This window comes from Myxocyprinus asiaticus, chromosome 20, assembly GCF_019703515.2.
Source record: "Myxocyprinus asiaticus isolate MX2 ecotype Aquarium Trade chromosome 20, UBuf_Myxa_2, whole genome shotgun sequence".
NCBI lineage: Eukaryota > Metazoa > Chordata > Actinopteri > Cypriniformes > Catostomidae > Myxocyprinus > Myxocyprinus asiaticus.
Window position 1 is genome coordinate 11,352,996 of NC_059363.1, and position 26,621 is coordinate 11,379,616.

At 41.7% G+C, this 26,621-nt stretch overlaps 1 protein-coding gene across 2 annotated transcripts in view; it reads left to right on the forward strand.

Annotated features, from left to right (window-relative positions):
* The window catches only part of LOC127411570 (coiled-coil domain-containing protein 85C-A-like), a 64,603-nt gene that overhangs the window by 29,993 nt on the left and 7,989 nt on the right, over nucleotides 1-26,621 (forward strand). The window contains exons 2-3 of one of the 2 annotated variants that reach the window (XM_051647262.1): nucleotides 6,989-7,068; nucleotides 22,248-22,352. In XM_051647262.1, coding sequence (XP_051503222.1) covers nucleotides 6,989-7,068; nucleotides 22,248-22,352 — 185 coding nt within the window. The remainder of the gene's footprint in view (nucleotides 1-6,988; nucleotides 7,069-22,247; nucleotides 22,353-26,621) is intronic. The other variant, XM_051647263.1, reaches the window with a different exon arrangement.

A 26,621-nucleotide genomic window follows, 5' to 3' on the forward strand; every position in this document is an offset into this window, starting at 1 on the left:
TTTATTTTTATCATTATTATTATTATTAATTAAAATTATCAGATTTACCCAATCATTTAAAGAGAAAGTCTAATTTTTCACTTCCCTCTTCCAAGAATGGTCTCAATAATGAGATGTGATTTTTGCATTTTTAGTGACATGGCAAGATTACTATTCAAATTCTCCTCTTTGGGAATTTACTCTACAAGGAAGAACACCAAACAGTACACCATACATCACCTCCCTGCATGAAAACGTATATAATATTTGTCGGCAAGTGAGTGACACAATGTACTTTGACAGTAGTATTAGTCTGGACAGGACTCCACTGTTCATTTAATGCCCTGTAGTTTTATTGCTGTCATTATAGCTCTCATCAGGAGGATTCATGTGATATGCCCTGACAGCAAGGCTGCAGATGTATACACGCAGGCCCAGGACAGGAACCTGTTTCATAAAACTGTTAATGAGTGAAATCAGCACATCTCATAATGGTTAATGTGTGAGCTCCACTCCCTGCTGAGCTTGTGCAATCTGAATTGGATACCTGCTCCAAAGCTTCCTGCCTCTGCTTCTCAGTGCCATGGTTGTTTTACAGGAAGCAGACATTTTAATGCTATACTTGTTATTAGTGATGGCTCTTATGAGGAGCCTACCTTGACATTGCTGTAATTTGGTTGGCCTCATTGACAAGAGGAAGTCTATGTTTTCTATTCAAAGCACTTTGACCAGAGATGGGCAGTATTTTCTTATCTTGTCTCATTTATGGTTGGAAAGCTGACAGTCGTGCCGTTTGTTGTTTATTAGATCTACAGAACACTGTATCGCTGAGTTATGACGAGGAAACAAGTAATATGAAGGTTAGGTTGTCATTGATTCTCAGATGTCTACAAATGGCCAGATTGTCAAATTTGGGGAACACATACAGTGGCCTCAAAAAGGATTTGGGGACTGAAGCCACACTTAAAAATGTACAAATGTCATTGCATTAGTTAACTAAATATCAAACCAAGTGTCATTTATTTTAAACAGCACAAGCAAACCATTTTACAAAAAGATGTTATTTTTTTTTTTTTAGGAAAATTGATAATAAAACAATAAATATAGTGTTCAAAATGAAGACAAAAAGTGTTTGTTCACTTTCCAGCTGTCAAAGTTAGTGGAACATGTCCGTAGTTACTGTAATGAACTACACCTGTGGTTACTCTGCTAGGATACCTGTGTGAACTTAATGGGAACTGATTTCGTACGTCCAGTAAAGAATGATCTCAGGATCAGTTGGTTAGAAGTAATTGCAAAAATCACTAAGAAAAGTTAGTTCTGAGAAAAATCATATGTTTGCAGATTGCACATGGTTTAATATTTAGCGATTTAATATAACAAAATTCATAATATGTTTAAGAGTAGTTTATGGGTCATTTTTGGGTGAACTATCCCTTCAACATTATTACAGCAGAACTTACCCATTAACTATAACCATCATACCTGAGTAACATATTCATTTCTGATAACTCTTGCTAGAGGGGATCATTGTTCTAGTTGTGGAGATGACTGTATCCAGGCCCCTTGAATATCAACCCACCTCAGGTTTCACAGGGAAATGCTTAATACCAGCGAGACCACAGCATTGAAGAACAATACTGCACTGTTTGGCCAGCCCTGCTTCCACATATTGCAGTAATTGAAATCATTCCTGGGCCCCTGTCCTACCAAAGCTTATTTCCCTGTGCTGCTCGGGGACTTGTACACCCATAGAAGGTGGGAGGGTGTAGATTTGTTTTTGTTGAGTTTATGTATGAATTGAATGTGGGGTCAACTGGAAAAGCTAATGAGCTTTTTATTGATTCCAGAAGTCAACCTGCCTGGCTGGCTATGTTAAAATCAAGGATTGCAATAACAAAGCTGGAACTGAAAATACCTCATCCACACCCATTGGAGTTACTGTAATATCTTTACTGTTATTAGTCATCACAAGACTAAGATTTATGTAACTTATGTACCAATGTTCACCAAAGATCAAAGTCCTAAAGCAGAGTTTTCACTCTCTGAGTCATTGTACACTAATGTTTGTACAACCTTAGAAAAAGTTCCTATGCTAGTCTTGCTTCGTTTTGTTGCTTTCTTTGTTTGGCCTCTTTTTTTTTTCTTTTTTTTATCCCTGCTGAAACCCATCTCAAACTTAAGTTGGTTTGCTAGTCTTAGCTGGTTTAAACTGTTCTAGCTGGTCTCTCAGCCTGTACAAACTAGTCTTCAACTGGTCTAGCTGGTCTCCCAGCCATATCAGCTGACAAGTGCCCAAAACCCCACTAAAACCAGCAAACAAACAAGCCTGACAAGGCCGAGAGACCAACTAATACCAGAAAACCAGCTTTGCCTGATTTAAGCTGTTTTATTCAGCAGGGATAACTATTTAGTAACCTTCATTCTGCAGAAACACTTACAAAAGCACAATTTGTAGCTACCAAGGGGCAGGGTTAGCGTTAATCTCATTAGCATTTTGAAGAACAAGGTTTACTAGCTAACCACAACACCTTTTGTCATTACAGCTATGTTGAAAGCTATACATTTTTTCTGGGGGTCATTACGTCTTGTGCATGTTTGAATGCACTAGCACTTAAAAGCATGCTTGTTTGATCATGAGTCCATACAGACACGTTGTATACATGCACACTACTACTGTTTTGAGATACACTTACCAGTCAACTCAAGGTGCAGACTGTCCATGTGTTTAGAAAAACTAGGCTGCGTTCTGTGCTGATGGCAAAATGCGCATCACTCGGACTGTGTGCAAAATGTACCAGTGCATGGAAAAATGAAGTATACTGTACCTTTATACTGAAATAGATAGTTGAGTCAGGACAGGAAACGATGGGGAGAATAGAGGGGAACAGGATGTTGCAAGCTGTATTAAGACTCGCATCGCCCACAGTAGCACCAATGCTCAACGTGTCAGAGCACATGCACTAACCACTACGCCTCAGCTCAGAGTGTTGTTACTTTCATTTGAGAAGAGCAAAAGCCCACATACCACACAACAACCAAACGGGCGCAGAAAAAAAGTAAACACATTGCACTGCAAGTGGGTCACCACCATGACAGGATTAGATAAAACAGAGGGAGACTTTCTCTAAGGCTATCTGACATCACAGTGTCTCTCCAATTAAGTCAAGCACACCCTGAGATTTGAACATCAGTGCCAGCAGGATAGTGCATAAATTGTTTCAAAAAAGATGCAATAGGGCAGCTTGTTAGAGTTGAATGTTAAGTTGTGCTCTCCACTGGGGAGCCTATGGCACACTCTGTGCAGCTGACGATGTCTAATTGATATCAACATTAGCCAGTGTACACTTTGAAACTGTAGTTTCACAAGCTACAAGCTACTCGTAAGTTAACGTAATTAAATTACAGTCAAGCTACTGTAAAAAGTAGTTGGTTACACTACAAACTACTAACAAAAGTAGGTAACTACATTGAAGCTACTTAAAAAAAAAAATTTAATATCACCTGATAGTTATTTAATTTAGGGGGACTTTTTAACCATAATAACCATAGTTTCACTGTGGCATTTGTAGTAAAACCATAGTAACCTCTAAATTAACCATAGTTACTACAGTCATGGTTACTACAATATTACTATAGTTAAACCATGGCTACTATATGGACACCAAAGTATGACTGGATTAAAATCATGGTCAATTGTATCAATACCACAGTTTCCGAAAAAAGAAAAAAAAAAAGAAAAACATGGTTCTTCAGTCATGGTTAATACAGTCATGATCACTACAATATTACTAAAGTAAAACCATGATTTCCACTAAAACCAATAGCCTACTCCCTGTGTTCACAATCCAATGTGACAAAAGCAGTGTTTTGTGCTACTTTTATGTAACTACTCCTCTAAACTGACATTAACATATGCCTCAACAGATGGACGGGGCTCCCACAACCACCTCTGCGCTGCTAACTTTGCCTGGGTTATCTCATGTAGATTATCAAATATTGTCTGATAACGTAGGTGAGTGTATTTTTATCCGTTTTATACTTTGCTTAATGTCTGAATACAGGTACTCGTGTGTTTAAAAGAGTCTAGCTCTCTTTATAATCCTCTCGGTTTCGCACAATGGAAAAGCGCTTGTACAATTCATGGCTAATCCTCGACACTGATAATAGATGTATTCATATCTGGGCATATACCTCATTCCTTTGGGTTACCAAACAAAAACCTTATAGAGGGGTGTAAAATGTATTAATTCCTGCATGTTCAAAGTGTTCCCGCTGCATTGCAGCCCAGAGAGATAAAAGACTCTATCAGGCTGTGAAGGGGCAGGAGGGAGTGTAACCACTCTGTCTTTTCCCCGGTCAGCCATTGGGAACGCAAGAGGTAGGTCGAGGGAGGCTAGCTCAGGAGGGGGATACTTGGCAGAACTGGTCAGGCTTTTGTAGACAGCCTCGCTAATCAGCTTGGTTGTGCGTCAGGTGATCAAATGTACTGAAGATAGATTAAAGGGTCACAGGGAAGCCAAAGAGGATTAGCTAAGCAGAACCTGTTCCTACCACTCTTGACCATTACGATTCTGATAGGTCCACAGAAATGTGTCCATCCCGTTGGAGTTATTTCAGTTAGATTAGCTTTCAAGTTGCTGTCTGCATTTACTATTTTCAGAAAATAGCTATGAATGAAAACAAACACTGATTCGTTTGTTGTCTTTAGGCGCTCTTCAGACTTATACTGTAAGCAAGTCAGAGGCAGTAGTGACACCTGGTGGTGATGAAAGACTTGATCGTCGATTTCAAAGTGATGAAATGCACAAAATGGTATGGAAAAGCCTAAACTTGTTTTTTGGATGAGAATGAGGTTTGGGGGACCCTACATGGTTCACAGGACCATTAAAAAGGGACTGGTAGCCCATCCATGACTGATGCTCTTAGCTGGACTTCAGTCATTCTTTATATGTTCCAGTAACTCAAATGGTTCTAGCAACAGCAAGGTTGTTGGTTTGTTTCCCAGGGAACACACATACTAAGATGTATACCTTGAATGCATTGTAAGTTCCTTTGGATAAAAGTGTCTGCACAATTCATACATTTAATTTATATTTTTTTGAGAGCAATGCCAAGGGTTGGATTCCCAGGGAACATACACACTTTATAATGTATAGCCTACCTTGAATGCACTGTAAATTGCTTGGGATAAAAGTGTTTGCTAAATGCATAAATGTAAGTTTAGTTGAGAAGAAAGATGAACCTAAATGTTGAAATAATTGAAGAGAGAGCAATAAATTAAATGTGAAAATCCAGATAATGACTCATTCTGATGTAATTGAAGGTCCAATAGAGCCTTTATCTGTCTAATCACACATTCTTTACTGAGTTCTTCTGCCACACACACTCTGTGTGTACGTGAATGGATGCATGCTCTCAAACAGCTAATCTCTTCAGTCTTTTCTCTTAAATGTTGTCAATGTATGACACTTACATCACTATCATGATGTATCTCTTTTGGAATTTGTGTTACTCATATATTTGTAGTTAAAAAAAAAAAACAGCAGCAGCATTGTCGACATCATATAATATATTCCAAATGCATCTCCCCCCAAAAAATATATATAATAAAATAATTATTGTGATTATTATAAGGCTTTTTGGAATTCTTCATTCTGATTGGTCAGTTACAGCATTTTGATGTAAATTTTTGTATCATGACTGCTGAATAGTTCAGTTATCTATTGCTGGCAACAACGTCATTGAAAATCATGCCTTAAAAATTAGGCCCCCAGTGAGCAAGTAGAAGGCAACTGCAGCCAGGAACCCAAAACTCCATAAGATGTTAGATAATGAAGAAAAGAAAAAAAAAAAAGAAAAAACATGGGAGAAACCAGGCTCAGCTGGGGGAGCCATAGCATGAATATAATGCGAATGTCACTTAGCTATGTGTAATAAAAGTAATGAATTAATTGACGAAACATATTAAAAATTTTTTTAAAACAAAATATATTCATTGAAATTTAAGATCAGCTGACTGAATATTATCCCTTACTTAGTTATTGGATTTAAATATCATGTTTAAAGAGGTATGCACATCCTGGCCTCTTTACAGGATGGTTTTGTGTACGTATGTAAGGGATATTTACTGGCCTCTTTACAGGAGGGTTTTGTGTATGTATGTAAGGGATATTTAAGGTTTAGCAATGTAAAATTAGGAACCAGAGACATTCTGGCATCTCTTCAGGATAGCAGACCCTCCATAACCGAGAGGTCAAGACAGGCATGCTGGAAATGCAGCTTACCTCAGTACCAGACACTTCAAGATCCCCCTCTACCATCATGTCAAAACCAGAGTAAAAATTATGATTACTTCAGTAATTTTCTTTTAGCCTGATTCATTGGCTTTTACTTCACAGACATGAAATCAGTTTGTTTAGTTGTACTGTCTACTTTCAGTAACATCAGATGTTTTAATTGAGAGCAACTTGCTTGTGTCAAAGGCAATACAGATTTCCTTTGGAAGAGATTTCTTTGTTGTCTACGAGAGCTCTTTAAAGTATAACATCAGTCTTTGTGTGATTGTGTAGGATGTGAACTGTGTTAAATGTGAGGAAATCTCTTGCTTTGACAGATGTCTTTTATTTAGCTGAATGTAGTTGCAGTGCATTCTGGGATATGGTATTGTATGTCAACGCCTAATAGAAAACAGCACGATTTGGAAATTACTTCGATTCCGGGATCACCAAATAACTGGAGAATTTTCACAAAACATTGGTGTTAGTAACATGAAATTACACTTAGAGAAACTAGGGCCAAAAAATCACACAGACTGCAGGGAAAAATCAGGAGCCATACTGAACTTTAGAATCTTTACATCATAAATACCTCAATGGAACTATTTGTAAATTAAATGAATATGTGAATATATTTAATTGTTCTATATTTATACACGCATAAAGCATCAGTTTCTAAACTGCTTTCCAGATTTCTAATCCTTTTCTCTTTTTGTTATTCATTTACACAGATTCTTCTTCAAACTACATCCATCAACTAGAGACTAAAGTCCGGATTTTAGAAGATGGCAACAAACAGTTATTATCCCAGGTAAGTGTCTAGAGTGTAAACTCTCTTAATCCACAGGTAATGTGACAGTTTAAAGGAGACATGTCCTGGAAAAGAGGATTTTCCTTCCTTTTGAAATAAAAGAGTTTGCTTCCCCAATTCATCTGAAACATAATGGAATATTAACACATCAACGCTTTTTTTGTATACAGCAACTTTGCATTGTAGCTCATTTAACATGCAAAGAAGTTAGCCAATCATTAACGGGTCATTTACATGTAGAATTCTCAATGGTAGAGTTTCAAAAACTGGTTACAGGAGTATTTTCTCTCTTTAATTCTTCCATTCAGATTTCATAAAATGCTTCATAAAAGAGTTCTAGGCCATAAACTAAACCAATCAGCTCCTGGGTGAATTGCACATTACAAGTTTTGATTCGAAGCATAAAAGTATTTGAAAATCAGACAAACAGGCATAGGTATAAGACAGTGTACTTAACGTCTTTCATTAGGGCAGGAACTACAGTCCCAAGTATTGTGAATTATGTAATCAAATTAAATATGATGGAAAAGTATAAAACAATTGAATTAAATTTGTTGATTATAAGTGTAGAAACAGCATTTTTTTTATTTCTTTTTTTGCACACTATTTAGATATTTGCAAATAGTAGATGGTGTAGGGAGACCGACGTCATTGTGTCATCACGTGACTGGGCAGTCGCTATTCAAAAGGGGGTCAAACACCAGACATCTCTGGTGGACGACATGGCATGTTCTAAAATTCGAAACAAAGTTGTTTTCTATGAATGCCCACATACAACTCCGGAGCCTGCTCAAATTTCTGCTGCGCCACGGAGAGCAACTTGAATATTTTCCATTAAATTCGACCCAAGTCATTATCAATGGACAAATATTATTTACTCTAGTCTTGTTCATTCATTAAGAAGGGATAAACCTTGGTAACTTTTGTGTGTACTGTCTGCTTTGTGAACCGCATCGACGTGCCCTGTGTTTGATACCTGTGCCGTGTCCTAGCCGTGACGCGACGTGGCGCGGTGCTTCTCGTCCGGTGTGCGACCGCCTTAAGGGTCACAGAAAGGGTGGAAAATGTTCACGTAAAACTAAATTACAGCTTTTCAGGAATTCTTGACTAATGACTAATGCTAAGAGTATAGTTTTATTTGTAAATGTGTTTGTGCTCACTGTCAGAGTGCTTCATGTGGTATGCAACCAAAGATAGTATTTGTCTTCGCTGTGTTTGGTGCAATGCAGCAATTTAATAGTGTGCTAAACATTTTAATCAAGTTCTGATCTTAAAAGCATGTTGCCCCAGTGTAGCTTACACAGCACATGATCAGCAATATATTGAAAATTAATGTGGATATGTGGGCCATATGGAAGTACTCTCTTTCAACTCTCTTCTCCTCAACCTAGTCTGTACATTGGCGTGCACAAATTTGTGTGTGTAGATCTATAGGTGCTATTAATTAACACTAGATCCCATAAGAAAAGTAATCACATAAAACACTCATCAATCATATAATTAATCTAGTTCAAAAGTCAGTAAGGATTAACACTTGAACGCATCTCATTGCTTCAAGACATTATACTGTATATGTATATACAGTAAACTGTAATTATATATGTATTTATCAGCCACGGCCCATGCATTTTAAGTCTAGTCCTCAGTGCGATTCATGCCATTAAGAAAACACAGTTTCACAATTAATAAGACACCATATGCCTATCATGCATTACGTGGCAGTCAACTAATAATGCCAACGGACAGTTTAAAAACACGTCCACGCACAAAAGCCAGAACCAAGGAGGTCTAATACCAAGTAAAAGCTCTCTAATAATATTTGCGATGTAAATTTTGCTTGCAATAAATTTTGTTTCGTCAGGGTACACGGTTACTTTTCAAAAATTGATCCGACACTGAATGCTCAAGCAGCCTAATTTACACTTAGAAAACTCCTGATGTAGCTATAAAAATGCAAAAAGCACTTAACAATTTATTTGAAGTGAAAATCAGTCCTCCTTTCCTGTTTAATTAATCAATTGCATGATCATGCCGAACATCTCAGGTTTTTAAATCCATAAGGATCTCTTTCTCAACGGCAATAACAGCAGTGATGACAGCTGACTCATCAGCAAGATCTCACGCTTTTCGCTTTCAAATTACGTACATCACTTAAAGTGTGATTGCGTCACTCAAGCCCAGCTAGAAGGCCTGGACTGGGACATATCCTAAAGACTACACCCACCAAGAACAAATAAATCAATTTGATTGGATGATGAATCTGACAATCTGACTTTAGATGCCTATTCACTGCAGTGTTGAGGGATACTGTGTTGAGGGATTCAATATATATATATATATATATATATATATATATATATATATATATATATATATATATATATATATATATATATATGTATATATGTATGTGTGTGTATGTGTGTTTATGTTTAACTGCTTATATGCCTGTATGTTTAACTTTGAAACTGAAATGAGACTGTGATTTTTGTATTATAACACTGTCAGAGCTTTGAACAAAAGGCCCTGGGGCTCAGACAGTTATTTGAGACAAATATACAGATCTGTCACTAACAATTTTCCATCTGAGACGGTCTCCATCTCTCATATTCAGAGCCCAGACATAAACACAGAGATAGCATATCCATCTCAATATATTTAGACAGAACAGGCGACTAACAATTTTCCATCTGAGACAGTCTCCGTCTCTCATTTTCAGAGCCCAGACATATACATAGAGATAGCATATCCATCTCAATATATTTAGACAGCACAAGCGACGAATCACTGTCAGTTTAATTGCATATGCTCATCTCATGAAATTCTACTTTTATTTCATAATTTCTCTCTCTCTCTCTCTCTCTCTCTCTCTCTCTGATGATGTATTGAGTCTTGCTTTGCTTTTATTGCCTCGAAAGATGAGCATGACTCATTTACATTTGTGCACTTTATCCAAAGTGACCTACAAAGCATTTAAGCCATATATTTTATAAGTATTCCCTGGGAATCAAACCTAAGACATTGGCATTACTAGTGCTATAGGACTCAATTCTTTGAGGAAAGATATCTCAAAATATGCAAGCAACACCCAGATTGTTTATTCAGCTGTCGGGTAAATTTTTTTAAATGATTTTGCCCCAATAATAACCTTCAGGAATGGCTGATGAAAGGCATTTTGGCTGATGGGAATGCAAGGTATTTTGACTGATGGGTCGTTTTTTGGAAAATGCAATGCAGTGATTTGGCATAACACTGTCAATGGGTTTCTCAAGCATGCAGGTAGTAAACGACATAGTAAAAACATCCTGGTTACTTTCGTAACCTCCGTTCCCTGATGGAGGGAACGAGACGTTGTGTTGATGTAGTGACACTAGGGGTCACTCTTGGGAGCCCTAAACACCTCTGATCTTTGAAAAAAGGCCAGTGGGAATTGGCGAGTGGAATTTGCATGCCACTCCCCCGTACATACGGGTATAAAAGGAGCTGGTATGCAACCACTCATTCAGGTTTTGTGCTGAGGAGCCGAGACATCCCGGCCATTTCAGCAGGTAGCTCAGCATTGTGGCAAGAGGGACACAACGTCTCGTTCCCTCCATCAGGGAACGGAGGTTACAAAAGTAACCAGGACATTCATTATCTGTCACTTACTCAACATTGTGTCGATGTAGTGACACTAGGGGTCCCTATACAAAACGCCACGACTACTGAACTGTTACATGAACTAGCGGTGCGAGATGGGCAGACCTCTGTGTGCCTCGTAGTCAGCGCACCAGGCCATCACGTAACCTCCCCCAACGCTCTTATGAGCGTTGAACGGTCCTTCGGGAACAAGTCGACTGCCCAACAAATAGGGAAAGGCTAGCCCAGCCGTGGCCTCTTTTCCTCTTTTTTTCTCCCCAAAAAGGAGTGGTGGTGGTAGTGTGGACTAAAGCACTGAACTGATAAGCGGAAGGTTGTTGGTTCAATCCCCACAGCCACCACCATTGTGTCCTTGAGCAAGGCACTTAACTCCAGGCTGCTCCAGGGGGATTGTCCCTGTAATCAGGGCACTGTAAGTCGCTTTGGATAAAAGCATCTGCCAAATGCATAAATGTAAATGTAAAAAGAGTGGAATTTGTTAACCGACTGGAGGCCATAAATGTCTACATCGGGGGGGGTGTCACTCCCAAGGGGAAGACACCGTGGAGACCACACCCCGCCTAGAGAAGGGAGGACATTTCGAGTGGAAATACGTCACATGGTCTTACCGAGTCTTGTCAGAAGTATGTCATGTGGAGAAGTCGCCTGGTAGGTCCTATCCGAGGGGGGAGGAGTTTCTACAAGCATGGTGACCAGGGGCAGAAGGGCCTCTGCCCAAGGAAGATGCAGTTCACTGACAGGGAAACGATTTAGCGGAAGATATATCACATGGGGTCACCTATGGGGAACCAGCGCATGTGGAGCACCTACTCCAGTACAGGGCTTAGTTAGCACAGGTACTGTGCCGGCAGCGAGTTTCTCCACAAATTTGTCTGCCACAGGGCTAAGGAGGAAAATCATCCAGGGATCACAACTTGTGAACATGACTGGGAGTCAAAGGCGCACGTCTTCACCTCATGGGAAGGGAAAGGCGCTATACACAAGCGGTACACCCGGCCAGCTGTCCCGGAACTTACCTGTTCAGACCTGACAACACACGGGACGAAACCGCTCAACCCGGAGATTATAGAACCTCGCAAAGGTGTTGGGTGTTGCCCAGCCCGCTGCTCTGCAGATGTCTGCCAAAGAGGCGCCACTGGTCAGGGCCCAGGAGGCCGCTACACTCCTAGTAGAGTGGGCTCGTAGCGCCATGGGGACGGCACGTCCTGCGCGTGATATGCTATCACAATGGCGTCAATGACCCAGTGGGCGATCCTCTGTTTGGAGACAGCTCTTCCTTTCCGCTCTCCACCAAAGCAGACAAAGAGCTGCTCGGAGCTTCTAAAGCACTGCGTGTGATCCAAATAGATGCGTAAAGCACGCATCGGACACGGCAACGCCAAAGCTGGGTCTGCCTCCTCCTGGGGCAGTGCTTGCAGGTTCACCACATGATCCCTTAATGGGGTCGTGGGAACCTTGGGCACATAGCCCGGTCGGGGTCCCAGGATCATGTGAGAGTAGCCCAGACCGAACTCCAGGCACGTTTCGCTGAGAGAGATCGCCTGCAGGTCCCCTACCCTCTTGATGGAAGTGAGCACAGTCAGGAGGGCAATCTTCAAAGAGAGTGCCTTAAGCTCAGCTGACTCCAGGGGCTCGAAGGTGGCTCCCCGTAGACCCCAAAGGACTACAGAGAGGTCCCATGAGGGGATGAGATGCGGTCTGGAGGGATTCAACCTCCTAGCACCTCTCTTGATGATCAGGTCGTGCTTCCCTAAGGACTTACCTTCCACTGTGTTGTGGTGTGCCGCTATAGCGGCTACATACATCTTCAAGGTGGAGGGGGACAGCTGCCCCTCCAGCCTCTCCTGCAGGAAGGAAAGCACCGATCCGACTGTGCATCTCTGGGGGTCTTCGCATCGAGAAGAACACCACTTAGCGAACAGACGCCACTTCAGAGCATACAGGCGCCTCGTAGAGGGAGCCCTAGCCTGAGTGGTCGTGTCTACCACTGCGGGTGGTAGGCCACTTAGGTCTTCCATGTCCCGTCCAAGTGCCAGATGTGGAGATTCCAGAGGTCTGGTCGCGGGTGCCAGATGGTGCCCCGTCCCTGAGAAAGAAGGTCCTTCCTCAGGGGAATTCGCCGGGGGGGCTGTTGCGAGGAGCGTGAGGTCCGAGTACCACGTCTGGGTTGGCCAGTAGGGTTCTACTAGGACGACCTGCTCCTCATCCTCCCTGAACTTGCACAGGGTCTGTGCAAGTAGGCTCACTGGGGGAAACACGTATTTGTGTAGTCCAGGGGGCCAGCTGTGTGCCAGCACGTCTATACCGAGGGGTGCCTCGGTCAGGGTGTACCAAAGCGGGCAGTGGGAGGATTCCCGGGAAACAAACAGGTCTACCTGTGCTCGACCGAATCGACTCCAGATCAGCTGGACCACCTGGGGGTGGAGCCTCCACTCTCCCCTGAGTGTAACCTGTCGTGACAGCGCGTCCGCTGCTGTGTTGAGGTCGCCCGGGATATGAGTGGCTCGTAGCAACTTGAGGCGCTGCTGACTCCAGAGGAGGAGACAGCGGGTGAGTTGTGACATGCCAGTTGATGTGCCAACGCAGCCGCGGGCCAGTCCAGGAGCTGGCAGCTGTGTGCCTGTTGCATACGGCGCTCCAGCCCATCTTGGAGGTGTCTGTCATAACCACGACGCACCTAGAGACGCACCTAGAGACTTGGAGGCGTCTGTCGTAACCACAACGCACCTAGGGACTCGAGTCTGAAGCCAGTGCTGAAGCGGTCACAAGAAATGAGATGCTCTGAACCGGGGAGAGCTTGCTCTGGCATCTGCTTCCTGCGGTGGGCTCCACGCCAGGGCCGTGGGGCGGGCTGCAGCGGAGCCGGTGCTGTTGCTGCAGGAGGACGCAATTGGCAATGAGCAGACGGGGTGCGGGGTCTTGAGCCGCGCCGGGACAGGATGTGTTGAATGGCCTCTGTCTGCTGCTTCACCGCCGAGAACTGCTGGGCAAAGTCCTCGACGGTGTCGCTGAATAGGCCAACCTGGGAGATGGGGGCGTCAAGGAACCGTGCCTTGTCGGCCTCTCTCATCTCGACCAGGTTGAGCCAAAGGTGGCACTCCTGGACCACCAGGGTGGACATCACCTGCCTGAGAGACTGCGCCATGACTTTCGTCACCCGGAGAGCGAGGTCAGTCGCCGTGCGCGGTTCCTGCATCAGTCCCGGGTCAGAATTACCCTCATGCAGCTCTTTTAGCGCCTTGGCTTGGTGAACTTGCAGGAGAGCCATGGCATGCAGGGCGGAGGCGGCTTGTCCAGCGGCACTGTAGGCCTTAGCCGTCAGGAACGACGTAAACCTACAGGCCCTGGACGGGAGCTTCGGGCGCCCACACCAGGTGGCGGCGCTCTGCGGGCACAAGTGCACCGCGAGCACCTTATTCAGCTGGGGGATCACCGAATACCCCTTGGCCTCCCCACCATCGAGGGTAGTGAGAGCGGGGGAGCTGAAAGATCGGGATTGGGTAGTAAAAGGTACCCCCCACAATCTTGTCAGCTCCTCATGCTCCTCATCTTTCTTCTGGGAAGAAAGGGACCGGGGCAGGGCACGGCTGTGAGCGGTGCTATGGGCCCAGGAACCAATCATCGAGCCGCGAGGGTTCAGGGGAGAGTGGAGGGTTCCACTCTAGCCCGACGCCCGCGGCTGCACGGGAAATCATATCCGTCATCTCCGCGTCGGCCTGAGACTGGGCGACCGCACCCAAAGGAGGGAGCGCAGCTGTGAAGTCCGTGTCAGAGTGGACGAGCCCGCTCTCCGATGCTGCGCTCGATAACTCATCATCTTCCCAGGTTCCGAATAAGAGGTCGAACTCGCCGTGAGACGAGCCGGCGGTCTCATCCGTGAGACCGACCGGGGCAAGCGAGCATGCTGGGGAATGGGAGGTCCGTGGGGGTTTAGCTGGTGGAGGTGCTCCCATTGAGGTCCCCAAATCGCCCCCAATGCTAACCGGCATGGCCTCATACCCGTAGATAGATGGACCGAGGAGGGGAGCTGCTGGAGTGGCTTGCTTTCTGACGAATGCAAGCCGCAACCGCAACGTTGCCATGGTCATGTTCTCTCAATGAGGACAAGACCCATCCACGAACGATGTCTCCGCATGGGCAGCGCCCTGACACGTAAGACAGCGATCGTGGCTGTCAGAAGCGGAGAGATAACGACCGCAACCAGGAATAACACACAAATGGAAAGGCATCTTTAAAAAGACATTCAGTGTGTGCCGCTCTTTTAGAATGAAAATATACTCTTTTAGAATATACTCTTTTTGTTATTCTGCCGATGCACCCAGGGGTGTTCTCTGCACTCCACGGGTGCAGAGGGGGAGAAGCCGCTGAAACGCACCGTAAAATCCAGCAGATTAGGTGAATGAACTCGCAGATGAATTCAGCTTCAATGAATAGAACCGCTTGGCTCCAAAGAGAAAATCTGAATGAGTGGTTGCATACCAGCTCCTTTTATAACCGTATGTACGGGGGAGTGGCATGCAAATTCCACTCTCCAATTCCCACTGGCCTTTTTTCAAAGATCAGAGGTGTTTTGGGCTCCCAAGAGTGACCCCTAGTGTCACTACATCGACACAACTTCGAGTGAATGACAGATAGGGAACTTGCAATTGCATTTAGCTGTGTAATGCAGGTTTCTAGAAGAAAGGAATGTTGTTACCTGCAGGAACATTAGAGCATGCCAAAGATATAAGTAATGTGGTCAGTCTGTGTTCAGTTATGTATGCTTAGTAAAACACTGTGAGCAGAAGGGAGTTAATTCCACTTGAGTCTTCTGTTTGTCTTTTGATTGAGTTCTTTCATTCCAAAAAGCAACTTTGAGATACCTTGTGAAAGTGCTTCTTGTCAAGGCAAGCATCACTATTACTATTTTTCTTAGAGTTTGGGGATTTCAACAAACCTTTACCCTTAAGTATTACATTTTGCCATGTAACTTGCTCTGCAGAATTTGTGCTATGGACATGAATGATACCTAAAATTGTGTAGCTTGTTGAGGAGACAGGGTTCCCGCGGATCCTTAAAAGTCTTAGAATGTCTTAAATTCAGTTTTCCAAAATTTAAGGTCATAAAAAGTCTTAAGTATCTTAAATGATACAACAAAAGTCTTAATTATCATTTAAACAGGTCTTAAATTTGGGGTGGAAAGCCAGGAATCGTGATATGACCTAATGTGATTATCAAACTTCAAAAGAATACAAATTAATTAAATAAATGCATGCACTGACTCCTTCAGAGTGAAAACGCGGCACTGTATTTTCTCCAAGCACGCAGGGGCTTGTGAGTGTTTCCTGCTGTTGCAGAGCATTTCGCAATTATTAAGCCATATCAGAAATTTATGACAAGTGAATACTAATGATCAACTGTTGATGATGATGTAGTGTTGATGAAATATGACAGTGTTTACTTTTAATTGTTTACATTGATATACATTGTAGATTATTGTAGGAGAGCACATATTATTTCCCTTATCTGTTAGAATGAGTAGCTGGAAGCAGTGATTGTGAAGCGCATACATTTCAAAGTAAGAGTACCCGGTGTTTTTCAGCCTTTAAAGTTAAAAGTTCCACGTTATAAATAAAATATGAACTGCATCTGCAATTTAATTCAATTTGGACTCTTGTAGCCTCTGTCTGGCCCTCCCCATCACAGGAAGGAAAGACTAAGAAAATGTAATATAGGCTACCAATTTATTGGCAGATTAATTGCCTTTCTTTCAACACATTGTCGTATCAGCAAAATCCAATATCGGTTGACATCTGATTTGTATTTATTTACATAATGGTAAATAAACCAATTTTAATATGATATATTTGTGGAAAACATGTCTTGAGTATTTTAAACTTGCATATATCCTACCCTGTTTTACTGATAAGCAATGTGTAACGGGGTAAAATACAAAGGAGGAGGCGAGAACCAGACGAAGCATCAAAGTAATATTTAATTAAACAAAAACACACAAACATAAACACATACAGGGCAGCTGCCTGTAGCTCTCTCTCTCCCGAACTGCCACCTCCAGCGGCCTTTATCCCTCTCGTCGGCTTGATTAGCCTGATTAGGGGCCGGGCGTGCGTCATCACGGCCTGGCCCGGCCCTCCTCCTTGCCACACACCTCCCTCATTTCCTTCAGGCCGGGGGAGCCCCCGGCATGATGTACATCCCCTCCCCTCCTTTCCGGGGGGGGCGTGCCCTTCCGGCCCCACCTGCCAGCAGGTCTTCCCCGCCTTCTCGGACCTGGGAGGGAGACAAGGGAAGGGAAAAACAAAAAAAAGAGAGGGAAAGGCCAACACGAAGTGACAGTGGGAGAGAGAGAAAAAAAAACTTACTCGCCGGTTCTCTGATATGCCGTAGCCTGGTCCTCGGTCACCCCTCCACCCTCTAGTGGATGTCAGCCACTCCTCCCCAGGTGGATCAGAGGCAGTCCTCCGGCCCCTGGCGGACGGAACGCCCCGCTGCGTTTTGGTGGATGGTAGGGGTCTCCTCCACCCCTAGTGCTCCAGGTGGTCGGCAGTGAGCCCCTCCCCGATTGCGGATGACGGTCTTCTCTTTGACCCCGCCGCGTTTTAGTGGCCGGTAGGGGTCTCCACTGCCCCTGGCAGCGGCCCGGCCATTCCTCCGCATTCAGGCAGCTGGGCTCCTCCGTCCCCCGGCAGATGGCCGCAGCTGCTCCTTTGGGGTGGATGGTCTACTACGGCGCATCCCTCCTCCTTCCCGGGCTTCGGCACCAATGTAACGGGGTAAAAGGGAAAGGAGGAGGCGAGAACCGGACGAAGCATCAAAGTAATATTTAATTAAACAAAAACACACAAACATAAACACATACAGGGCAGCTGCCTGTAGCTCTCTCTCTCCCAAACTGCCGCCTCCTGCGGCCTTTATCCCTCTCGTCGGCTTGATTAGCCTGATGAGGGGCCGGGCTTGTGTCATCACGGCCCGGCCCTGCCCTTCTCCTTGCCACACAATGTTAAGGCCATGTTGAATGTGTGCCCCTGCCTGTTTAAGTAAGAGTCTTTGATACATGGTGTATTTTGAGATTGCGTGGGTTTGTTTTGGTATGGAGATACGGTATTAATTTTATCTTTTCAGGTCTTGAAAAAGGACTTAAAAAGTCTTCAGTTTGGGAGAAGTGTGCAATTGCTTTTCCAAGTGATCAAAAATACAATTTTCACCTGGAGGATGATAAAACGGGCCAAAAGAAATTCCACAGACATTCATTGAAGGAGGGGCCCACGCCATATATAGAGACTAGGATATCATATACGCTTGCGGGTGGGCGCTAGGAATGTAATGGTATGACATTTTCATGGTATGATAACCGTCACAAAAATTACCACAGTATTACGGTTTCATGGTATTTAGGTGCATTGATATATTTGGTTATGAAATAGGCTATTTCTGATAAACACACAGATAAATATTTCAGTTATAACCAATTCTTGAACTTTATTTTGGATTTCTTCAACTTTAACCCTTTAACTTTTGATCTTGAACATCAGGACACTCTCTTAATCCGACAAGGTAAAAAAAGAAAAAGATCACAGACACGTAAACATTTATTAAAAATTGTTTGGCAACATGTACAGTAGTCAGATGATTATAACTAAAAATATTTTGTTGTTGTTTTATGATTTATGAAATTGAATTGTAATCATTTGTAATTATTATTGCCCAGGTTAACACTGAAAATATGCATTTGCATGCATTCGGTAATTTCTTGCATTTGTGATTTAGTTCAATTCTACAATACCTACTGAAAATATATTATTCATGTGCAGTTTATTTATTGGCATTTTGTCCAGTACTGACAATTTCTGCCACAGTTTCACTGTCAGTTTCTTGCATGCATATTGTCAATGTCAATTTCCTGAACACTAAAAGCCATGCATTTTGTAAACACTATTTAGTACTGTGTTTTACAAATAAAACACATTAGTAGTATTATCAAACACACTGGCCTACTGTTGCGCTGCACTTAGGCAAAAGAACAAACAGTTGGCACATCGTAAAGTTGAACGAGGTCTTAAATCCGTTTGCTACATTTGTGAATGTGACAGAAAGCATAAACATAACTTTAGCCTAACTAGTCATTACAAATCATGTAAAACTACAATGAATCTGTTGTTTTTATGAAACAGGCTATAATTTATTATCCTGTGTACTGTATTTCCACTTACATTCATCTCCGCAAATTCCATGTGATGGCGCTTACGGAGATGGTGCTTAAGGTTTGAAGTGTTTCCCGCCTGAGCCGATACTTTTTTGTGGCAAACGTTACAGACTGGGTAACCATCAACATTGATGGTGCCTCGTGGGTCTTTTACATAGCCAAGTAATCCCAGACAGCGGACTTCAACTTCTGTGGCGGTGGAAATAAAGGTTCAGGCTCGGACATGACTGTATGTTGCGCTCGTGCTGCACTCATGCTGCGCTCTGCTCGTGCTGGACTTCTGATGTGCTCGTGATGCACAGCGCTCGCGACACTTGCATGTCACCTTTAAAATTGAGTGACAGTCAAATCATCATGAGGAAGGCGCAATTTAAAGATTTATTTTATGTAGCCAAGTTTATATGATGCTGTGTAAATGTCGCAGATTGCGATTCCTTGAGATGGACTGCAGCATGTGTGTAAGAGAGAGAATCCTGTCCAAGAACAAAAGTAATCTATGGGTGTAAATTCAGGTGTGGCTGTACTGATTTTTTCCATTTACCATCACAGGAAGGACCATTATGCAACTTACACACATATTGACACAGCAACAAACTTTTGTAACAATCCATTTTTCCCATAAAAAAGTTCATACCCTCACTTAAGCTCCAGTAATCCCTCTGAGTGAAACACAATTAGCCATTTACACATAACAGCATTCAACCCGTACAAGAAAAGAAAAGATAATCACATACACATGCTATTACTAAGGCTATTACTGAATTCATTCATCTTCCATTGTGTGGATAGACTTTCATTTTTATAGATGCTTTTGTTTGTTTGAGAATGGAATGAAAATAAGGAAGACCATAACCTTTGGCAAGGTCTTCTTTGGGGTTTCGAAGGTATTTCATGGCCTCTGACATTGAAATATGCAGCAGTTAGTGTTCTGACGACAGGTGCCTTTTGGTTGAATGTCTTAGGTCATTATTTATGAAGTGTGACTGACACTAGCTCTCAGGTCAAGAATGCTCTGCTTTGCTTTCTTTTACCGTTGTTGTGTCCTCAGATCACCAGTCAGGAAATGATCTAATGTTCCATCCCAGATCCATTTTTCATTCGCAAATTTTGTTGTTGTTGTTGTTGCTGTTTTTTATTTTATTTTTAACCTGAAGTCAGATATGGGGGCGGCATCGTGGCTCAGTGGTTAGCACTGTTGCCTCACAGCAAGCTGGGTTTGAATCCCGGCTCAACTGGGCCTTTCTGTGTCCCCTAACGGGAGCAGCCGAAAGATGAAGAAGAAGAAAAATCCTGAAGTCAGATATGTTGAATACAGCACATTCTTCTCCATCACGAATTTTTATAATAGTTGCTTTTCCAGTTGTATGCCTATAATCCTATAAGTGGATGTATCCCTGTGGTGTCTTTATGCTAGGACTGCTCAATCTTTATCATTACATCTTACTGACTGGAGAAACTGCATGAAAGTCTATAGGATCTGCAGTGTTTTTGGTTTATGTTCTTATGATAAAAGGATCTGTCACAGGATCTCTCTTGTAATATTTTTAAAAGCTGGTGTTTGATAAGGCATGCATCACTATTGCTATTGCTCATGGGTTACGCATTTGAACAAACCCTTTACCCAAAAATGATAATTCTCTCATCATTTACGCACCCTTATGTCGTCTCAAACTCGTTTGACTTTCTTTCTTCCGTGGAACACAAACAAAGATATTTTAAAAGAGATATGGTGTCTGTTTGTCCATACAATGGAAGTGAATGGTGACCAAGTTTTCAAGCTCCAAAAAGCACATAAAGGCAGCATAAAGGTAATCCAGATGACTCCAGTGGTTTTTATCCATCTCTTCTGAAGTGATCCAATCGATTTTGGGTGAGAACAGGCCAAAAAATGACTCCTTTTTCACTATAAATTTAGACATAGCAGTCTCCTAGGCGATCATGATTTCAAGCTCGATTACACTTCCTAGCGCCATCTAGTGCTCTGCTTATGCATCAAGTACTAGGAAGTGTCATCGAGCTTGAAATCATGATCATGGCTAGAGACTGCAATGGCATGATGTACAGTGAAAAAGGATATACATTTTGGTCTGTTCTCACCCAAAACCATTTGGATCGCTTCAGAAGACATGGATCAAACCACTGGAGTCTTATGGAGTACCTTTATGATGCCTTTATGTCCTTTTTGGAGCTTGGAAATTTGGTCACCATTCACATGCATTTTTTGAACAAACAGACATCATATCTTCATTAAAATATATGCATTTGTGATCAGTGGAAGAAAGTCAGACAAGTTTGAGACAACATAAGTGTGAGTAAATGATGAGACAATTATCCTTTTTGGGTAAACTGTTCCTTCAAGAATCAAATTTCAACTTTGACTGTTACTCGTCCTGTACCATTTTTATTACAGACATGAATGATACTTAAAATTGTTTGGATTATTGAGGAGAGGAGTTCTGTCACTTTTAATAAGCAATAAGGCTTTTAGACAGATTTGGATTTGGGCTCTTTTGAGGCTAGTAAGCAATCACATAACAACATCCCAGACTTTTTAACACACTAGCACCACTAAGTTGTTATTATTATTATAATTATTATTTTATATCATAAAAATTTACATTATTTAATCTTATTCTCATTTTACCTTAGCCTTCAGATATTTCAGAACATGATATTCATGTGCTCTGAGACCAGAACTTGCCCATTAGGAATACCAATAGGCCAATCACAGCATGAGGTGTTCTGTTTAGAGAGATTTACAGTACTGCCACTTTTTGGTGTTTAGACATTGTCTGAATCCACACTGAAGACCAGAGGTGATTAGAAGATGAGGTCAGGCAGCTGCTGTATGTACAAACATTGTGGCAACTTTTGCTCTGCGGGTCCCTCGGCATCCATCCTGCCCATGCCAAAAGTCTAGTAAAGCAAGTGGAAATTAAAGTTTGTCTTGGCACATCATTTCTGTGTTGACAATACACTCTGATGGCCGCTCATTGCTATTACAAATGCAGTTAAAGGGGTAGTTCAGGCAAAAAGGAAAATGTTGTTGTCATTTACTCACCCTCATTCGTTCTAAACCCGTACGACTTCTTTTGAACAAAAAAGGAGATGCCATGGTGAATGTTAGCCTCAGTCACCATTCACTCTCATTGCATATAAAACAAGGTGCAACAGATGTATTCTTTATCACTTGTTTCATCAGCGTTAAAGAAGCATTCTTTGTTTTGATGTATCTTGAGGAACAATGGACATTTTCTCCCTGTTATAGTTTCTTAATTCACACAATTATCAAAAGGAATCTATGTTTGACTGGATTTATTTATGCTTTCATCCACAGCAGGGCAACGTCGGAGATCTGAAAACACTTCAGAAAGGGTTGTCCTTGTATCACTCAGAATCCCAGCTGTCCTCGTTATCTCAGTACCAGGACACATTAGAGAACGTACGTACTTCAGAGATATTCCCTGACATGACCCCATTATTTTGCAGCCCAAAACCTAAATCATAGCAAAAGATTTGTCGGGTTGAGAGGATTTTACAACAAGTTTTTAAGAAAGATGCTGCATTGCTCTGTATTCAAGCAGCTACCAAATGGAAATTGACCCTGCTGGAGCCAAGGAGCATAAAAGGATAGTTCAACCAAAAATTGAAATTTTGGCATCATTTACTCACCCTCATGTTGTTCCAAACCTGTATGTGTTTCTTTCTTCCGTGGAACATAAAAGATGTAAGGTAGAACGTTAGGGACAGACTTAGTCACCATTCACTTTCATTGTATGCAAAAAAGAGCACTGTCAACATTCTTCAAAATTTCTCCTCGTGTTATACACACACAAAAAAAGAGAGAGCCATATGGGTTTGGAACAACATGACAATAATAATGACAGAATTTTTTGTTTTTGTGTTAACTATCCCTTTAAATCATGAAATGTACTCATTGTAGTGTGAAGAGATCTGCTCTTCGAAAATATTTTACTTCTGTAGGAGAGACAAGAAACAAAATGTGTTTTACTTGGAGGGCTTTTCCTGTGTCCTTGCAGGGGTTCTGTCATGCTATTATCTCTGCTTGAGACCGGTTGTCTCAGTGCTGATCCAGCATTTGTTTTAGAGACCCTGTCTAACCTAAAAATGACCTTAGAGCAAAAGTTTATTCAACTAGCCCAAATTTGCAATGCATGTAGATAGCTTTATATTTTTTAATAGACATTATTACTGATTTATATACTGTATGTTTGTGACTTTGTGCTCTTTCTGTCCAAATAAATCTTGTTAATTAATCCCATTAGACATTTCCTTTGCCCTTTTTAGTCAGTTTGACTGTCCAAGCACACACACATAAAAATTCTGTCATCATTTACTCACCCTAATGTTGTTCAAACCCATATGGTTTCAGTTCATTTGTTGAGCATAAAAGGTGATTTTAGACAGAATGTTAGCCTAAGTCACCATTCACTTTAATTGCATCTTTTTTCATGCAATAAAAACAAATGGTGACTGAGGATAAACATTCTGCCTGTTGTCTAATTTTGTGTTCCATTGAAAGAAAGTCATACGGGATTGGAGAAACATGAGAGTGAGTCAATGATGACAGAATTTTCATTTGTGGGTGAACTATCCCTTTAAGTTGGGATAGAAGACCATATTTTAACATAGGCAATAACATGGAAATTTGTTCTTTAGAGGGGATTTTTTCTTTCTACTTCATTAGAGGATATCACACTGATAAAAGAAATCTATTCATAGAGTCCATCACCTCCTCTGGCCTTCCTCTCGTCTATCTTAATTTCTCCCTCTCTTTCTCTACCTTTTCTCCTCCTGAGATATCATCATCATTCTCCTCAGAAAAGGTCATGGGCAAACCTGGCAATTGGCAGTTTTGTGCTTCAGCTAATCAGTGCGCTCATCAGCAATGGCAGGCAAAAACAGCACCGCTGCTCCACTTTAATATGAGGGCCAGCCTCCACAGGAAGAAGGAATCAATTAGATAGTGCCATGGGTCACTTCCTCAGAGGCTGCAAGACTTATTTTAACCCAGCTCATCTCTGAAACTGGCAGGCTGGTAAGAGAAAGACTCTGTCTACAGGCTCATTGCTTCATTAGCATGGCTTTGAACTTTCACTTTAATCACCGGAGGGAGAGAAGGTACTATATAATGCAACGGCGAACTGCTGAAACAATAATCATGTTCATCAAGGTGCTGCAACACATCAGTTGGTGGTTGTTAGGTCTTGAAGAGGAAGAAGAGGAAGGGAACCTGAACTGTCTGGTGATATAACAGTTTTAGTTATGCTAAGCCTTACAAAAATGCACCATAATTTACCATTTTTTTGGGGCATGACCATATGAATGGTGCATGAATAAATACATATACAGTAGTATAAGAATATGGTAATCATACAGTACCATGGTATATTTTAAAGTACCATGGTCCACCACAGTATTATTTGAATCACATTATTTCATCACTTTAAACAGGTATGAACATCTGCATAAAGTCTGGTCAACTTTGCTGCTTATTCTGGCCAAGAACTGCCCACTTAAACAGAAAAAGACAACCTGACTAATATGTCAAACAGTCAACCAACTACTCTTACTCCCGGAAGTTGTGTGATGCCAGCCAATTAGATTGGAACTGGTGATTTCACCAACTCTGTATGGTCTGCTGAGGATTTGTTTGATCCCAGGCTGTGGCCCCTTGTCTGGTACATTTTTAATCAGTCTTTATGATCAATGCCCTCTGCAGATTAAATGGATGATAGATTTGCAACGGAGTTTAGAGGGGCATTAGTAGGCCTCTTCGGAATATCCTTTATTGGTCTCGGATGTATTAAGGCCATATAAATATCTTAATAATCAAACTTGGCAACATTGATTGCAGCAGATTATCACTAGTCATATAGCTTCAATGTTTGTTTGTTAACATCAAAGGATTCTTTGTGTGGGGGACCGTAGAGAGGTTTATTTATCATTGCAATCAGCTCAATCGGTCTTAGGGAATTTGCTGTGAGGGGTCACAGCAAATTGTCTTTCTTAACACAAAATAATGGCCTCCAAAGACTACCTTCATTGCTCTGTAAGCCTGTAGATGGCAGAGGTGAGCTGAAGTCAATCTCAGTTGGTTAGCGAGTGGCCAACACATTTTGGAAACATCAGGTGGGTGAACATCCCACTCCTCAAGATTGCAGTATTTTTTTCATATTAACCATAAAGAAATGGAATGTACTTTTTAAAACATATGTAAATAAAATAATCAAATATCATGTACACTTACATGAGATGAAGACTCCAATCATATCAGTAAATTAATTAAAGCTGATTTATTCTATATGGAGCTGGGCTACCTCAAGCCTAATTTAGTGAATAAGTGAATACTGTTCACAAGAATCTACACTGTCATTTAAGGGTTAGACCTCTGGCACACCGCTTCAAGTTTTTTTATATGTTTGGTTGTAAAGAGTAGTGTCTCTACTTTCGTTTGATATGCCGCATGAAAAATCCATTCATTTTTTGTGTGTCAGCGTGCTGATAAAGATGAAGTCCACATGTGTGAAAATTAGGACCACGTTCCCTCAAAAGTTTAAAAAACATGTTTGTTATTTTGAATAATTTTCAACATTAACACATCTGTGGATCATTTTGCTCAATTTTAATATTAATTTCATTATATTTTGTTATCACTGTACAATACAGTTCTATTCATTAACATTAGTTAAACGCATTCCTATATATTTACTATGCACTTTCACATTGAGAATAAATGTATAAAAAAGCTAACAAATTTTGCTCTCAGAGGCTTTATATGGAGTTAGGATGAAAATAAGGTGCATTTCGAACTGTTCTGAGACAGTGCAGACAGACAGCACACTGGAGGTTAAGTCATTCACTAAAGAGGGAGCAAGGGTGCATCCTATAGCTTTCTATGCAGCTAAGTGCATTCACTCCTAAAATCTGACCAAAATTTCAGTTTCAGCATGCAGATGATGTTTGGACCACTCAACATGTTTGGCAGACATGGGACAATGATAATCAGTACATAGATTCAGAATTTTATAATGTATAATTTTATTTTAACATGGTTGGCAGTGATTTGATGATGCTGGCCAAGACTTTTAATCAGAATTATTTATTCAGCTTTATAGAAAATCAGATGTAATGTCTATAACGTCTCAAAAACATGAATTACCAACACTCCTGGACACAATAATCTATTTGATGGAAAAAAATCGGACTTTCTATATGTGATGTAGAGGAGGGCGTGAATCAGCTGATCAGCAAGATAAAGGGCAGCCGGAGATGCTGGTTCGAGAGAGAGAGAGAGAGATGTGCGTTGCATGTGTGTCTGTGTTTATTTATGTTTGTTTTATGTTGAGTTTCTTATTAAACTTTATGTTTACTGATCAGCTGGTTCCCGCCTCCTCCTTGCCCATTCTTCAACTGTGCACACATCAGTCATGTGGGGGTCTCAGGAAGTTAAATAACCCCCATATTATCTCAAACTTGCTCTCAGAATAAATGGATCATGGCTGACTGTGAATGGAGCATTTCTACAATGGCATCGGTAACTGAAAACTATTGCTTTTGCGTGATGCTGTATCCATGCTATCTGTCAGTAAAAGTCCACATCGACTGCCATAGTGGCAGCTGCAACATAAACAAAAAATACTGACAATGTTTTACAAAACCAAAAACCCACTAGTAAAGTGGTCAGAGT